This window comes from Urocampus carinirostris, chromosome 17 (assembly GCF_059441175.1).
Source record: "Urocampus carinirostris isolate Australia breed hairy pipefish chromosome 17, RoL_Ucar_1.0, whole genome shotgun sequence".
Classification (NCBI taxonomy): domain Eukaryota; kingdom Metazoa; phylum Chordata; class Actinopteri; order Syngnathiformes; family Syngnathidae; genus Urocampus; species Urocampus carinirostris.
In genome coordinates this window covers 3,545,456-3,564,072 of record NC_142365.1, presented here as the reverse complement: position 1 = coordinate 3,564,072, position 18,617 = coordinate 3,545,456, and the positions used below count along the sequence as shown (strand labels likewise).

The following is an 18,617-nucleotide window of genomic DNA, read 5'->3' as shown; positions in this document are numbered from 1 at the left end:
TAGTTTACGTTCGAATTGTCCGTATGACAAAGTTTCCTTCCGATTATGAGGAAAACGCCCTTGATGGCGACAGATATATGTAGAAAGCTGAAGACGGTACGGCTTTTATTAACCTTATGAGCGTGTTGCTAGTAGCGTTTTGCTACCTTTCACAGGCACGGTTTGGGATGAAAGTTATATTATATACAAAAAATACTTATACAGTTTCTCCATTTCCTATGTTTTTATGATTTGATGTCTTGTTTTTACTTATTATTTTGCTTACAACTTTTTTAAATTGTATTTTTTCATTGTGTGTACAGTGTCCTTGGGTGGCCTGAAAGGCGCTTTTAAATAAAATGCATTATTATTATTAAAGCTTTGAAAACTCTCTCGGTGTACCGTCTTTCTTCGTAAATATGTGTAACCATGTATAATATGTATCTCCAACTGTATATTTTCGTCATGTATTTATTTTAGAAACTTATTTTGATATGTTTTCTATGAGCGAATCAAAAAGAAGGGGCGGAGCAAACGCGGGCTGACGGGAAGTGGGGTAAAGCTGAGTTAAATCTCTTTGTTGTCGCAGCTGACAATAGTGGAAATATATTTTTCCCACCCTTAACTTTGGAAATATATATTTTTTTTCATTGGATTACTTTCAACGGGACCCGGACTCTGCAGGTCTGCATCAAACCTTAAGTACCGGTATCATTTTCCGTTCATGTTGCCGACTATGGTGGACGGATTGTGTACTATATCTGCAGTTACAATCGCAGCACCTAAAGTCAGGTTTGGGTTAAACTTGTGACTGTGTTACATGATTAAATGTTGGCGCATGCGGCTTATATACAGGTGCGGCTTGTGTAAGGACAAAACTAATTATGTCCGCAAAATGTAGTGCGTGCGGCTTATAATCAGGTGCGCTCTATAGTCCGGATTTTACGGTATATCGGATGAGCAGTGAGTGTCAATGATTCTGCTGCTATTGCAGCGCATAGTCCCCCACCCCTGTTTTTACCGAAGTCTCGGCCGTGCCGGTGTAGCGTGTGTCTTGCTAGTTGGACTGCGGCGTCGATGACAAAAATTATTCAAACATCCTTTTCTATCCTATTTTCCTCTTTTTAAACATTTCATGACATGTTTATCCTGGAGTGCCAGGTTTAATTCCGTAAACAATCTTCACTACCTTGTTACCATTGACAATTCAAATTTATTCACAGCACAAAACAGCTTTTTTTTTTCAATATAAGCTGCGAAAGGAAGTGACAGGTGGAGGACAAGGTTTGACCATGAATAGATAACAGCGCCACGCCGTCTCTTCCAATCGGAGACGGTTCAGCTCGAGCGAATTTACACCGCTTTTGGGAAATTTGAAGGATCCCTGGCACGGCCAAGTAGCGCCCATTCCCTATCGCACTCATTACGGACATTTCTTCGCCTCGCTGCTTTTGGAACACTGTCGGAAATGCCCGTTTCCTTTTGAAAAATCGCAGTTTTTCTGTCAGGGTGAAAAAACGTTATTAGCGCTCTAAAACGGGGGTCCGGGTTTTTCAGCGGCTAGCAAAACAAAAAAGGTCAGAAAATAACGACAGTATATATATATAACAGTCAATAAATGACTATTAATTAAAAATATTGTCTCTTTTGTGTGTCTACTACAAAATACTATAACAGAAATACTACAAAATGACTACAAAAGTAAGTATAAAAGTAAGTGCTCAAAAACAGGGACCTCATATATGAATTAGCTTTCACTCTGAAAAGAAAACAAAGGCTATAGAAATACTACAAAAACACTTAAACAGTAATACTATGTGAATGGCCTGGGGAGGGATGGGCACCACCAGGCTGTACGTGCCCAAGATACACCACAGGAAATGGTGCCAATACCACCCTAGTGGTTAAGGGATCCAACAAACCAACCGACCATTAATACGAAAAATACTAGAGAAATACTACAAAAATACTTATACAGTAATACTATGTGAATGGCCTGGGGAGGGATGGGCGCTACCAGGCTGTTCGTGCGCAAGATACACCACAGAAAATGGTGCCAATACCACCCTAGTGGTTAAGGGATCCAACGAACCAACCGATCATTAATACGAAAAATACTAGAGAAATACTACAAAAATACCTATACAGTAATACTATGTGAATGGCCTGGGGAGGGATGGGCGCTACCAGGCTGTACGTGCCCAAGATACACCACAGGGAATGGTGCCCCTACCACCCTAGTGGTTAAGGGATCCAACGAACCAACCAACCATTAATACGAAAAATACTAGAGAAATACTACAAAAATATTTATACAGTAATACTATATGGATGGCCTGGAGAGGGACAGGTGCCATCAGGCTGTACTTACCCAAGACACACCACACACCTCTCATCCAAGTAGTTAAGGGATCCATCCATCCATTCAACTATTATTCCCAAAATTATTAGACAAATACTACAAAAACAAGACATAAATACTACAAAATACTTATACAGTAATACTATGTGAATGGCATGGGGAGGGATGGGTGCCTCCAGGCTGTACGTGCCCAAGACACACCACAGGAAATGGTGTCCCTGCCACTCTAGTGGTTAAGGGATCCAAGAAACCAACCAACCAATCAAAAATACCAAAATACTAGAGAAATACTACAAAAATAAGACAATGGAAGTACTACAAAAATACATATACAGTAATTTTATATGGATGGCCTGGCGAGGGACAGGTGCCAGCAGGCTGTACTTGCCCAGGACACACCACATCCTTCTCAGCCAAGTAGTAAAAGAATCCATCCATACAACCATTATTACAAGGAATACTAGAGAAATACTACAAAAATATTTATACAGTAATACTATATGAATGGCCTGGAGAGGGATGGGTGCCACCAGGCTGTACATGCCCAAGACACACCACAGCAAATGGAGCCCCTACCACTCTAGTGGTTAAGGGATCCAACCAACCAACCAACCAACCATTAATACGAAAAATACTAGAGAAATATAACAAAAATTAGACAATGGAATACTACAAAACTACTTATACAGTAATACTATACGAATTGCCTGGAGAGGGCTAGGTGCCACCAGGCTGTACTTGCCCAAGACACACCACACCTCTCTCACCCAAATGGTTAAAGGATCCATCCATCCATCCATCCATCCCAGAACCCAACCCAACTATTATTCCAAAAATATATGATATCTATGATTTTGTTTTTTGGGTTTCTTGGACACTTGTTTGTTACTTTGTACTCGCATCTCCATTTTCGGTTTGGTCTTTGTTCCTGGTTTGTATCATGTCAGGTTTGGTTTTGTTTGGACATTTCCTTGTTTTGTGAAACCTTATCTGTTTGTTACTTTGTACCTCCTTTTGTTATGAAATGCCAAGCCTTTTTCTGAGCCCGGCTGCCGCAGTTCCTGCTTGCCCCATATGAGTCCACCCCTCACATAGATGTAACGTTCTTTTTGTTCTGTTTGCTATGATTTTGTTTTTTGGGTTTCTTGGACACTTATTTGTTTGTTACTTTGTACTTTCATCTCCATTTTTGGTTTGGTCTTTGTTCCTGGTTTGTATCATGTCAGGTTTTGTTGTACATTTCGTTGTTTTGTGAAACCTTATCTGTTTGTTACTTTGTACCTCTTTTTGTTATGAAATGCCAAGCCTTTTTTTGAACTCGCCTGCCTTAGTTCCTGCTTGCCGCATATGAGTCCACCCCTTACATCGATATAGTGTTGTTTTTGTGGAAAACCTGATTAGGCCCAACCTCACCCAGACCCTGCCTTCGGTTGCCCCCATATACACTGAGTTTGAGACCCCTGGTTTTTCGTAATGGGAGCTAATAATGCTTTGCCGACATCTCTTACCCTAAAGAACTCCTTAGTGGAGCCGGAGTCTAGAGTCCCGTAGGCGATTTCAGTCTGTTTGGCCAGGTCTTCTGCGCTCTCGATGGGGGAGACCATCCTCTCCACGGTGAGGAAGGCCGCCAGGTTGGCCGTGTAGGACGAGATGATGATGAGGGTGAAGAACCACCACACGCCCCCCACGATACGTCCCGACAGTGACCTGGTCAAAGGGGAAACACAGCGGACGTAAGAACTGCAAAGCGTTGAGAAGGCATTAGAAGTTGGTCAGATCAAGACCAGAAGCCCTTTGAGAAGTATATCCTACTTGCTCTCACATATACCATCATACTCTCTCACATGCACAACTGTACTCGTATACAGGGGGCGGGACACCGAAAGGTCTCGCAAACCCTATAGGGTCACTAAATGTGAGAGGCTGTGGAAGTAAAGCGACTGAGTGGAAGAAAGAGAAGATCGGAAGGATGATGACTGAAAGGAAACTCTTTTATACTTCACACATTTTATTATACTTTCATAAACACCACTCTAGTCTCTCACACATATTACTTTACTCTCATACACACGTTACTATTTTCTTTAACAGACACAGTATTACTATGGTTACTTTTCGGTGGGTTGGATTCAAGTGTCAGATCCACAGTTTTAACGGGGATGGGGGAATCAACAAAAGGCGCTCCGTAGAGGAAGGGAAATGGAAAACTAGTGACAAAAAACACAGTCCATTAAAAGGTAAGGCTAGAATAAATACAAAGTCTTACTAATAAACAGCGAGACGTGGAGAGCTTTTCTGGGAGCAGTGTGAACCGGCATGAACATCAGACGATGCCACGTAGAAAGTCAGTCGAAGCTCTCATATAAACACTAGAGTTCTAGTGAGCAGCAGGTTTGCCCAGTCAATCATTCACAAGAACCTCACGATAACACTCTCATACACAGACTATTATACTTCCTCCCACATGTTACTATACTCTCATACATACACTACTGCACTCTCTAAAACATAACTATACTCTCTTACACATATTGATATGCTGTCATACAAACACTACTGCACTCTCTCACACATATTATTAAACCTTCATACATACATACATATACTCTGATTCGCACACGACTATACTCTCTCGCACATATTACTATACTCTAATACAACTACTATATTCTCTCACTCGTATTACTAAACTTTCATACACACACCATTATACTTCCTCAAACATACTCCTTTACGCTCTCGCACGTATCACTCTACTCTCATTCAAACACTACTGTACTCTCTCACACATACTACTATAATCTAGTACCCACACTTCTATATTTTCTCATTTGTATTACTAAACTTTCATACACACACACCATTATACTTTCTTAAACATACTCCTTTACTCTCTCGCACAAATCAATATACTCGCATTCAAAAACTACTGTCCTCTCTCACACATACTACTATAATCTAGTACCCACACTACTATACTCTCTCACTTGTATTACTAAACTTTCATACACACACCATTATACTTTCTTAAACATACTCCTTTACTCTCTCGCACGAATCACTATACTCTCATTCAAAAACTACTGTACTCTCTCACACATACTACTATAATCTAGTACCCACACTACTATACTCTCTCACTCGTATTACTAAACTTTCATACACACACCATTATACTTCCTCAAACATACTCCTTTACTTTCTCGCTCACATCACTATACTCTCATTCAAACACTACTGTACTCTCTCACAAATACTACTATAATCTAGTACCCACACTACTATACTCTCTCACTCGTATTACTAAACTTTCATACACACACCATTATACTTTCTTAAACATACTCCTTTACTCTCTCGCACGAATCACTATTCTCTCATTCAAAAACTACTGTACTCTCTCACACATACTACTATAATCTAGTACCCACACTACTATACTCTCTCACTCGTATTACTTAACTTTCATACACACAAAATTATACTTGCCAAACATACTCCTTTACTTTCTCGCTCACATCACTATACTCTCATTCAAACACTACTGTACTCTCTCACGCATACCACTATAATCCAGTACCCACATTACTATACTCTTTCACACATATTACTATACTCAGATACACACATGACTAGTCTTGCTCGTATTACTAAACTCTTATACACACCACTATACTTTTTCACACATAATCCTATATTCTCTCACACATACCACAAAACTCTCATTCACACACTACTATACTCTCTTGAACATAATACTTTAATGAGAGAAACTCCAGTTTAACGTCATACTGTACAACATCACATCAATGTGCATCACCTTTGTTACCAAAAATATCTAAACAACACTAAAAATTGAGATGATCATCACACTAGATGTGAAAAAAACTTAAAGTAATAACAATTTCAATAGCATGAGAAAGGATAACAGTGTGTGAGAGTATAGTAGTGTGAGGGGAAGTATAGTAGCGTAGATGAGAGACTATAATAGTGTATGAGTGTTCTAAGTATTGTGTGCGTGTGTTTGAATACAGTAGTATGTGTGTGAAAGCATAGTAGTGTGTGTATGAGAGTATCCTAGCATGTATGAAAGAATATAGTAGAGTGTATGAGAATATAACAGTAAGTGTGAGAGAGAATAGTTGTGCGTAGAATAGAGAATATAGTAGCGTTTGAGCATAGGTATGACACACAATAAGAGACAAGATTATTATTATTTAGCTCATGAGGAGATGTAGTCAGTTCTAGGCAGTGCATGTGTGAGAGTATGATTATATGTGAGAGCAAGCACGATTTACCTCTCAAATGGCCTCTCACAGGCAGATCAGTGTACTGAATCCCCATAATGTCACAGACTTGTATATATAGGTGTATAACGTACTTTTTTTTTTTTTTACCCAAAGAAGAATTGAAAGTTTGGGTGTGCGTTATACACGAAGTTTTGGGGTAGTACACTCCCGTATTTCATTTTTTTTTTCATCCTTTGGCCCATTCCCCCCAAAAAATCAAAGGCGAGTCTTTGACACGGTCCATGAGAGCATCTTCCGATCCATTCTCTGGCCTTTGAGAGTCCTCTTAGGAGATGAGAGATGGAGGGTGTCATGGATGGAAGCGTGAACCGACGATGTCGACGGGAACTTGGACGGTGGCCCCCAAGTGAAGCTGAGTGAGTCGATGACCGTAAAATGGGACATGCAGCAAAAACACGGTAGCCCTCCAAGAGTCACCTTCGTTTTGGACTCGGCGATGGAATGAACCCTGTGCATTTTACAGCCCTAAGCATGGTGACTATAAGTTATTCCGCACGGAGTACAAATCCGGCCGTATGTACAAATACTTGTACTAATAAATAAATACCAACAGATATATGCCGCGTGAATATATATATATATATATATATATATATATATATATATAGTGTATAGTGACTTGTCTACCTGACTGCCCATTTTGCACATCTGGTTAGCTGCATTTATTTCTCCACACGGCGGGGTCGGTCCTCCGCGATTTTATCCGACAGACTGGATCGAGGCGGGACGTGAGTTAAAAAGCTTGGGTCTGTAGAAGGGTTTGTTCTTTGGGTTTATAGCATAATAGTGTATCTCGTTGTTTATGAACTGAAGAAAAATGAAGGTTTCTACTTTACGGATTTCACCTGTCACGGGTTGTTTTTGGACCTGTGCTAAATGAGGGTTCACTGTGTATGAATCAATTGCATTTATATCATATATTGAGGCATGATGGGAAATAGTTGTGCTCATGTATCCAGACGGCATATATTTGTTTGTATTTAGATGTTTACACATTTATTTCTCCACACGGCAGGGTCGGTCCTCCGTGATTTTATCCGACAGACTGGATCGAGGCGGGACGTGAGTTAAAAAGCTTGGGTCTGTAGAAGGGTTTGTTCTTTGGGTTTATAGCATAATAGTGTATCTCGTTGTTTATGAACTAAAGAAAAATGAAGGTTTCTACTTTACGGATTTCACCTGTCACGGGTTGTTTTTGGACCTGTGCTAAATGAGGGTTCACTGTGTGAATCAATTGCATTTATATCATATATTGAGGCATGATGGGAAATAGTTGTGCTCATGTATCCAGACGGCATATATTTGTTTGTATTTAGATGTTTACACATTTATTTTTCCACACGGCGGGGTCGGTCCTCCGCGATTTTATCCGACAGACTGGATCGAGGCAGGACGTGAGTTAAAAAGCTTGGGTCTGTAGAAGGGTTTGTTCTTTGGGTTTATAGCATAATAGTGTATCTCGTTGTTTATGAACTGAAGAAAAATGAAGGTTTCTACTTTACGGATTTCACCTGTCACGGGTTGTTTTTGGACCTGTGCTAAATGAGGGTTCACTGTGTATGAATCAATTGCATTTATATCATATATTGAGGCATGATGGGAAATAGTTGTGCTCATGTATCCAGACGGCATATATTTGTTTGTATTTAGATGTTTACACATTTATTTCTCCACACGGCAGGGTCGGTCCTCCGTGATTTTATCCGACAGACTGGATCGAGGCGGGACGTGAGTTAAAAAGCTTGGGTCTGTAGAAGGGTTTGTTCTTTGGGTTTATAGCATAATAGTGTATCTCGTTGTTTATGAACTAAAGAAAAATGAAGGTTTCTACTTTACGGATTTCACCTGTCACGGGTTGTTTTTGGACCTGTGCTAAATGAGGGTTCACTGTGTGAATCAATTGCATTTATATCATATATTGAGGCATGATGGGAAATAGTTGTGCTCATGTATCCAGACGGCATATATTTGTTTGTATTTAGATGTTTACACATTTATTTTTCCACACGGCGGGGTCGGTCCTCCGCGATTTTATCCGACAGACTGGATCGAGGCAGGACGTGAGTTAAAAAGCTTGGGTCTGTAGAAGGGTTTGTTCTTTGGGTTTATAGCATAATAGTGTATCTCGTTGTTTATGAACTGAAGAAAAATGAAGGTTTCTACTTTACGGATTTCACCTGTCACGGGTTGTTTTTGGACCTGTGCTAAATGAGGGTTCACTGTGTATGAATCAATTGCATTTATATCATATATTGAGGCATGATGGGAAATAGTTGTGCTCATGTATCCAGACGGCATATATTTGTTTGTATTTAGATGTTTACACATTAGTTTCTCCACACGGCGGGGTCGGTCCTCCGCGATTTTATCCGAGAGACTGGATCGAGGCGGGACGAGGCCAAAATAACCTATATGCACCATGTGGAGATGGAGATGTTTATGTCAGGGACTCTAAAATGCAAAGAGGTGACGGCAGGCGGCGGGCAGGGAGGTGGACTACCAACCTTGGGGAGATATCGCATCCTTGCTGCATGAAGGCACCCAGCGAGAACCACAGGCTATTAAAAATGCCAAAGTCGTTGGGCGGGTCTGGGGGACTCTGGGGGTCTTTGGCTTCTTCGTTCTCGTCCAGGTGCCACTCGTAAGGACTGAAGCGGCTCACCAGGAACAGGACCACGCTCACGCCGATGTAGGCGAACACGATGCACATCCAGATCTCGTAGGCCAGGGGGTCCAGGAAGGAGAAGACGCCGGGTTTGGACTTTTGGGGCTTCTTGATCATGATGGAGATCCCCAAGCTCATGAAGGGCTTGGAGAAGTCGATGACTTCCTCCCGTACCAGAGTTATGGTCAGGGGGGCCACGGCGATGTCGGCTCTCTGTGGCGGTGGGGGGGACAAGGAGGGGACCGTGTCAGTGGGGATGGAAAGACATCAGGGACACCGCAGGGGACAGATCAGGCCCGCTGAGGGATTGAATCCGGCCCGCGAGACAACACTATTTATTAGAGATCAGTATTAAATCACCGACTACTGATAACATAACAAAAATTTGGCTCTGTAAAATGGTTTGTTCTTTGGGTTTTTAGCACAACAGAGAATCACATTGCTCAAAAACTGAACAGAGTATCTCATTGTTTAAGACACAGGTGTCAAACAGGCGGCCCGCGGGCCAGTCAGGCCCGCTAAGGGATTAAATCCGGCCGGCGAGACAACACTCAGAGAAGCGCAAGAGAAAAATGAGCTGCGGGTTGAAATATGTCCACTTGATGTTGCCAAAGCCAGGTGCCTCGAACAAAGACACTGTACTTGTTATTATTTCTCTCTCTCTTTCTTTTCCACCCCTTTTCTCCCACTCTGTCTCTGTCTCTTTCACTCTCTTTCTCTTCCTTTGTTGCTCTTTGTCTCTTTCTCTCTCCGTGTCTTTTAACCTCTTTTGCTTTTACTTCCTTTTTTCCTTTTCTCTCTTTTCTCTTTCTCTCTTCCTACCCTTTGCGCTTTCTTTTCTCTTTTCTTTCCTCTGTCTTTCTATTTCTCTTTGGATTTCTTTCTTCCTCTCCCTTTCTTTTCCCCCTCTCTCGCAACGTTTAATCTTTTGTGTCTCACGCTCTCTCCTTTTCTCTCTTTTTCTTTCTTTGTCCCGCCCTCTCTATCACGCTTAAAAGCAAGTCGGTGAAATAATTTTCAATGTTCTCTGGGTGATTAATACAGCTACAGTGGGTGCTTTGGGAGTGGCGCCTGGTTTTGGTGACATCCAGTGGACATATTTAAAACAGCAGGTCATGGTTTGATGCTCATTTTTCTCTTGTGCTTTTCTCACAGGGCCACGTAAACATGTGGCAGGCCACGTGTGTATTAGAAAAACACTAGAGGTCACTGTATTGTGTCGTGAGACTGAAAACGAATGCTACAAACCCAAAGGAAGAATACAAACTACGGAAATGGAAAGTGACCAAATGGCGCCAAATAAAATAAATACAAATTTCCAACCTTCGAGTACTTAAAATTGACATTTATATAATAGTTCAGAATTTTTCCTTAAAATTCAAATTCTGTATTTATTTACCACTAGGAGGCAGTAAATGATACTTTATTTAAAGGGATATAGTGTAATAACAGATAGATATCTATATACAGTTAAAACTGTCATCTAAAATTGTCTTCCTCATGCCATGAGGCTCTTTAATTCCACCCAAGCTTTTCGAACCTGACTCTCTCCTGTTCCGGTTCCCGTCTGTTTCCCGGCTCCGACCGCTTTTCTGATCTCGACCACGAATTTTGCTCCCCTTTCCCGGCTACCGATCTGTCTTTTCCGCTCTCGACACCGCCCCCTGACTCTCTCCTGTTCTGGTTCCCGTCCGTTTCCCGGCTCCGACCACTTTTCTGATCTCGACCACGATTTTTGCTCCCCCGTCCCGGCTACCGATCTGTTTTTTGCGCTCTCGACACCGCCCCCTGACTCTCTCCTGTTCCGGTTCTCATCTGTTTCCCGGCTCCGACTGCTTTTCTGATTTCAACCACGATTTTTGCTCCCCCTTCCCGGCTACCGATCTGTTTTTTCCGCTCTCGACACCGCCCCTGACTCTCTCCTGTTCCGGGTTCCCATCTGTTTCCCGGCTCCGACCGCTTTTCTGATCTCGTCCACGATTTTTCCTCCCCCTTCCCGGCTACCGATCTGTTTTTTCCGCTCTCGACACCGCCCCCTGACTCTCTCCTGTTCCGGTTCCCATCTGTTTCCCGCATCCGACCCCTTTTCTGATCTCGACCACGATTTTTCCTCCCCCTTCCCGGCTACCGATCTGTTTTTTCCGCTCTCGACACCGCCCCCTGACTCTCTCCTGTTCCGGTTCCCATCTGTTTCCCGCATCCGACCCCTTTTCTGATCTCGACCACGATTTTTGCTCCCCCTTCCCGGCTACCGATCTGTTTTTTCCGCTCTCGACACCGCCCCTTGACTCTCTCCTGTTCCGGTTCCCGTCCGTTTCCCGGCTCCGACCACTTTTCTGATCTCGACCACGATTTTTGCTCCCCCTTCCCGGCTACCGATCTGTTTTTTGCGCTCTCGACACCGCCCCCTGACTCTCTACTGTTCCGGTTCCCGTCTGTTTCCCGCCCCCGACCGCTTTTCTGATCTCGACTATATTTTTTCTCCCCTTTCCGGCTACCGATCAGTTTTTTCCTCTCTCGACATCGCTCGCCACGGATATACCACTTCCGCGTCTGAGCAACCAATAACACTGAGAGAAACGCAACGCAAGTGGGTCCTGTCTCCGTTCTGGTCCTGACAGTTTGTTCTAAAATCAGTTTTTTGTTTTGAGCTTAAAATGATGAATTGCAATTGGCTCTTTAACTCCACCCATAAAACCAGTCGGGATCGACTGTCGTGAAATACTGTGTTTCAATGCGTCGAGTGATACCTACCCCATAAACCAGTTCACCCACCATCCCGTTCCAGGTCTTGGTCTCGGGATCCCTGGCCCCGTATTTTCCGTCGGGAACGACCGAGAGTTTGTATCTGATCCCCACGTGTTTGGCGATCTCGGACGCTAAATCGACACAGTAGCCTTCGTACCGGTCGTTCCCGTCCATCTGCATATAGTTTTTCTTGTACATCACGTACGGCGCTTCCTGTTAATCACACAGAGTATGAGGCGGTGGCAAAGATATGGTACGCGGGCCGGCCTCGGAGGTCACACTCGGGCATGCTTTTCATGCTTGGGAGGAGGGCTGGCGTGGTTAGGATCGGTTGACGGTATGGCAATCTGGGATCGGAGGGCGGGGCGGGTCAACACTCGGCCAAATACGAGGAGTCCTCCGTTTTAAATAGAAAATCATGAGCGTTCTTGTTTGTTTAGTGTCATTTGGTTTTGTTTCCCTGCTAGAATCCAAAATTTTTCAGGTGGTTTCTAAAAAAAACCCCAAAAACAAGCGTCTACTTCAATGCCGGAAACTAGAGTAGTATTGTTTAGACAGGAACGTCTTCTTCAATGAAAACTAGCGTCTTCTTCGATGCTAAAAACAAGGGCTGTCTTCTTCTATGCCAGAAATTAGAGTTTTATTTATTGAATACGGAAAAAATGGCTGCCTCTGGCAACCGGTGCGTGAGTGTGTGCGTGAATGGCTAAAATGTGATGTACATTGTGAAGCGCTTTGGAGATTGTCTTCTACGCTTCTTCTATGACGGAAATTAACATCTTTTCGCGTTTTTTCTTCACCGACAAGATATGTCAGACTTTTAAACGTTTTAAACGTTCAAACGAAGATATTTTTTAAGCGTTTTCTTCTTCACTGAAAAGCAGTTCCCTATTTTATGTTATGTTATGTTTTATGACTCATTTTTCATCTTCTTCTATGGTGGTAACGAGTATATTTTGTCTTCTTCACTGAAAACTAGCTTAAAACAAGCCTTATCTTCTTCTATGCTGAAAACAAGAATCTTATTTTTCTACAGTGGAAACTAGCCTCTTTTTTTACGTCTGAACCTAGAGTTTTCTTCTTTACTGAAAACCAGGCGTGGATTGCTTCATTTTCTTCTTCTACACTGAAAAAAAAGTATCATCTTCTTCTATGGTGGTAACTGGTATCTTTTTTCTTCTTCACTGAAAACTAGAATCTTCTTTTATGCTTAAAACAAGCCTCAATTTGCTCCATTGTTCTTCTTCTACGCTGAAAACAAGCATCTTATTTTTCTACAGTGGAAACTAGCCTATTTTTTACGCCTGAACCTAGATTTTTCTTCTTTACTGAAAACAAGGCTTAGATTGCACCATTTTCTTCTTCTACACTGAAAAACAAGTATCATCTTCTTCTCTGATGGTAACTAGTATCTTTTTTCTTCTTCACTGAAAACTAGAATCGTTTTATGCTTAAAACAAGCCTCATACTGCTCCATTGTTCTTCTTCTATGCTAAAAACAAGCATCTTATTTTTCTACGGTGGAAACTAGTCTCTTTTTTTACGTCTGAACCTAGAGTTTTCTTCTTTACTGAAAACAATGCTTAGATTGCATCATTTTCTTCTTCTACACTGAAAAACAAGTATCATCTTCTTCTATGGTGGTAACTAGTATCTTTTTTCTTCTTCACTGAAAACTAGAATCATTTTATGCTTAAAACAAGCCTCATACTGCTCCATTGTTCTTCTTCTATGCTAAAAACAAGCATCTTATTTTTCTACAGTGGAAACTAGCCTATTTTTTACGCCTGAACCTAGATTTTTCTTCTTTACTGAAAACAAGGCTTAGATTGCACCATTTTCTTCTTCTACACTGAAAAACAGGCATTATTTCTTCTATGGTGGTAACTCGTATCTTTTTTCTTCTTCACTGAAAACTAGAATCTTCTTTTATGCTTGAAACAAGCCTCATATTGTTCCATTGTTCTTCTTCTATGCTGAAAACAAGCATCTTATTTTTCTACAGTGGAAACTAGCCTCTTTTTTTACGTCTGAACCTAGATTTTTCTTCTTTACTGAAAACAAGGCTTAGATTGCACCATTTTCTTCTTCTACACTGAAAAACAGGCATTATTTCTTCTATGGTGGTAACTCGTATCTTTTTTCTTCTTCACTGAAAACTAGAATCTTCTTTTATGCTTGAAACAAGCCTCATATTGTTCCATTGTTCTTCTTCTATGCTGAAAACAAGCATCTTATTTTTCTACAGTGGAAACTAGCCTCTTTTTTTACGTCTGAACCTAGATTTTTCTTCTTTACTGAAAACAAGGCTTAGATTGCACCATTTTCTTCTTCTACACTGAAAAACAGGCATTATTTCTTCTATGGTGGTAACTGGTATCTTTTTTCTTCTTCACTGAAAACTAGAATCGTTTTATGCTTAAAACAAGCCTCATACTGCTCCATTGTTCTTCTTCTATGCTAAAAACAAGCATCTTATTTTTCTACGGTGGAAACTAGCCTCTTTTTTTACGTCTTAACCTAGAGTTTTCTTCTTTACTGAAAACAATGCTTAGATTGCACCATTTTCTTCTTCTACACTGAAAAACAATTATCTTCTCCTTTGTTGGAAACTAGCATTTTTTAAAATTTTTCCACTAAAAACTACTCTTCTTTTATGCTAAAAGCAAGCCTTATTGCACAATTATCTTCTTCTACAGTGAAAACAAGCATCATCTTCTTCTACGGTAGAAACTACGGTATTTTTTACGCCGGAACCTAGCATTTTCTACTTCACTGAAAGCTATTCCTTTTAGGCTAAAAACAAGGCTAATATTGCACGATTTTCTTCTTCTATGCTGAAAACAAGCATCATCTTCTTCTACGGTAGAAACTAGGGTATTTTTCACGCTGGAGCCTAGCGTTTTCTTCTTCACTGAAAACTATTCTTTTTTTACGCTAAGGCTTATATTGCACCATTTTCTTCTTCTAAGCTAAAAACAAACATCATCTTCCCCTTTGTTCCGGAACATAACACTTTCTTCTTCACTTTTTGTTAAAAAGGAGTGCATTTTTTTTTTACCATTTCATTCCATGCTGAAAACAAGCATCTTATTTTTCTATGGTGGAAACTAGCTTTTTTTTTCTTCTTCACTGAAAACTACTCTTCTTCTATGCTAAAAACAAGCCTTATATTGCACCATTTTCTTCTTCTACGCTGAAATCAAGCATCATCTACTCTTTTGGTGGAAACTACCAGTTTTTGTTCTGTGTTTACGCAAGAATCTTGCGCTTTTTTTCCCACTGAAAACTACTTTTTCTATGCTAAAAACAAGCCTTATATGGCACTGTTTTCTTCTTCTACACTGATAACAAGCATCATCTTCTTCTACGGTAGAAACTAGGGTATTTTTTGCGCCGGAACCTAGCGTCCTCTTCACTGAAAAATAGTGTCTTATTTTATGTTTTACCATTTCATTCTAAGTTGAAAACAATTACCCTTCTCTTACCACTCTGGTTAGAGCCTGTTTGTGCAATTCTCTGTTGGGAGTAGTACACACTGTTGTAGGAGATCTTCAGCGATTTTTCACATGGAATAGCCTGAATATTTTAAAACACGACTTTCAGACAAAAGTTATATTTTTCTGGCCGTTCTGATGCACGGGATTCACAAGTTACTCGACGAGCTCGTAGAAAAGTCAGTTTTAAAGCTATTTTAACAAGCTAAATTTTGGACAGGAGTGTAAATTTAGACTTAAAATTTGCGAAATCACTCATTTGAAAATGGAGGACTCCTTGTGCTATATAGCAGGCTGCTGCTGCATTCAAGGCCAAACGGGCCAGCGTGGAAAATAGGAAATCGGGGTTTGCATTATCCTGAAGGTACAAGTTTGCGGGTTTACGGGGTCAGGAGGTGCGCGGGCTTTGTATGCATTGCACAAGAGGCGGGAGCGGGGAAAGCGCACCGGAGTACATTTCCGGTTCGTAAAGTAAACGCCAGTGACAGAAAATACACTCAAGTGGAAATTTTTGGGTGAAATTTGTGATGCATTATGTCATGAAATGTGTGAAAAAAAGGAATCTAGAGCGGAAATATGCCTGACCATGGGCATAATCCTCAAATTCAACCCAAGTAACTCATTTAAAACACTGTTTTCCATTTTAAAGGTCAGGATAGACTTAAATACGATGAAAAACGTTATATATATATCTTTTTAAAAAGTAAAACAAAATAAAAAATGGGAACAACACAACGTATGAGATACCCCAGTGCCTTGAAATGGTTCAGTTCATTTGATTCCTAACACCACTTTTGATATTTAGCTTTGTAACATTACTGTACTTCTATTTTTTGGGTATTTTTATAGAATTTCTGCAGTCATATATTTCTGTAGTATTACTGTGGTTGTATTCTTGAAGTATTTCTGTCGTAATACTTCTGTAGAAGTATTTTTTGTACTATTTCTGTTGTAATATTTATGGAGCAGTATTTTTGTATTATAGTATTAATGTAGTGAATTTCTGTGCTATTTCTGTAAATGTGTTGTTGAAGTGTTTCCATTCTAGTATCCCTGTAGTATTTCTTTAGTATTTCTTTTAATATTACTGGAGTTGTATTTTTGTAGTATTTTTGTATTATTTCTGCTGTAATATTTAAGTAGCAGTATTTTTGTATTATGCTATTAATGTAGTGAATTTTTGTACTATTTCTGTAGAAGTATTTTGAAGTGTTTCCATTCTAGTATCTTTGTAGTATTTCTCAAGTATTTTTTTGATATTACTGCATTTCTGTTTTGTAGTATTTCTGCTATATTTTTGTATTATTTCTGTTGCAATATTTAAATAGCAGTACTTTAGTATTATGGTATTAATGTAGTGAATTTTTGTACTATTTCTGTAGAAGTATTTTTGAAGTGTTTTCATTCTAGTACCTTTGGAGTATTTCTTTAGTATTTCTTTTAATATTACTGCAGTTGTATTTTTGCAGTATTTTTGGCGTAATATTTATTTAGCAGTAATTTTGTCTAATGGTATTACTGTGGTGGTTTTTTTCTTGGTATTTCTGTAGAAGTATTTTTGAAGTGTTTCCATTCAAGTATCTTTGTAGTATTTCTTTAGTATTTTTTTAATATTACTGCAGTTGTATTTTTGTACTATTTTTGTAGTATTACTGTAGTTGTGTTTTTGTAGTATTTCTGTTGTATTTTTGTATTATTTCTGTTGTAACATTTATGTCGCAGTGGTTTTGTATTATAGTATTATAGTAGTGATTTTTTGTACTGTTTCTGTAGAAGTAATTTTGAAGTGTTTCCATTCAAGTTTCCTTGTAGTATTTCTTCAGTATTTTTTTTTTAATATTACTGCAGTTGTATTTTGGGCGTAATATTTATGTAGCAGTAAATTTGTATTACAGTATTACTGTAGTGGTTTTTTTCTTGGTATTTCTGTAGAGGTATTTTTAATGTATTTCCATGCTTGTATCTTTGGAGTATTATTTTTAATATTTATTTTTATAGTATTTCTGTTGTAACATTTCTGTAATAGTATTTTGGTATCATAGTATTGTCGGGGAATGTGGACAATAACTGACTAATAGAAAGTGGGTACATTAGAACAGGATATATAAAAGCCGTCTGGAACTTTGAACGTGTCCCAAATGCAAGAAAGCAGGTTCCCTTTTTGCCATATCTCCTCTCTGCCTATTTTTTGGGGCAGCGCTCAACATCGTTCTCTCCAAAAGTATCACTGTAGGAGTAGTATTTCTATGTTCTTTTTGTTATCAGAATGAAGACAAATGATATATGATGTCCTGGTTTTAATCACTATATTTAGATTTGTAATAATTTTGTGGTAGTATTTTTGTTGCAGACACAGGAAGGGACAATGGGGACGAAGTTGGCCCCCCAAATCACGTTTTTAGTAGTAGAACTGTACTTACTCTTATTTACATTATCATTTTATTTTGATTTTCTCCTTTGGCGGGCCAGATGAAAAAGCCTGACGTGTATGTCATGTGGCCCGCCGGCCGTAGTTTGCCCACCCCTGCTCCGGGTGCTCGGCACCCTTAAAGCTCAGAACCTTAAACCACCTCTGTGCCTGATTTTAAAAAACAAAACAAAAAAAAACAACTGAAAGACGTGTTAATGAATGCGTTGACGTGTTCTGAATTTGCCTAGGATGCAAACACGATAGACAAAGTCAGAAGGAAGACGAGGCCGGGATTTTAAATGTAAGATAAGGCGCACCTTATTTTACATTTAAAGGGGCCTGATGACTCCACACTTGAATTTCAATGGCCAAACCCTCTGGTCAGTTTGTGCGCGGGACGGGTCGAAAGGGGATAAACAGCCGAGGGCTGCGTTGCCTCGGGTTGTTTATATCCTCTCTTATCCACCGCCCCGGACGATCCCGTCACCGAGCGCTTGACTTTACGAGACGGAGACAGCGTTACTTACTGTAGGTACGCACCGACCGCAAATCTTATCTCTAGGGTTATGGTTACCAATGCCGTTATTGTGATGTCACTACTACGACAGCCCACCGGAATATCCAAAAAGGAAAATGCTTTGGCACC

At 40.2% G+C, this 18,617-nt stretch overlaps 1 protein-coding gene across 4 annotated transcripts in view; it reads right to left on the bottom strand.

Moving 5' to 3' along the window:
• gria3a (glutamate receptor, ionotropic, AMPA 3a) overlaps positions 1–18,617 on the bottom strand; it is a 118,141-nt gene that overhangs the window by 30,662 nt on the left and 68,862 nt on the right. For all 4 annotated transcript variants that reach the window (XM_088321331.1, XM_088321332.1, XM_088321334.1 and 1 more), the window contains exons 10-12: positions 12,071–12,277; positions 9,156–9,529; positions 3,850–4,048 (exon numbers count right to left, since the gene is read on the bottom strand). In XM_088321331.1, the coding sequence (XP_088177457.1) occupies positions 3,850–4,048; positions 9,156–9,529; positions 12,071–12,277 (780 nt within the window). The remainder of the gene's footprint in view (positions 1–3,849; positions 4,049–9,155; positions 9,530–12,070; positions 12,278–18,617) is intronic.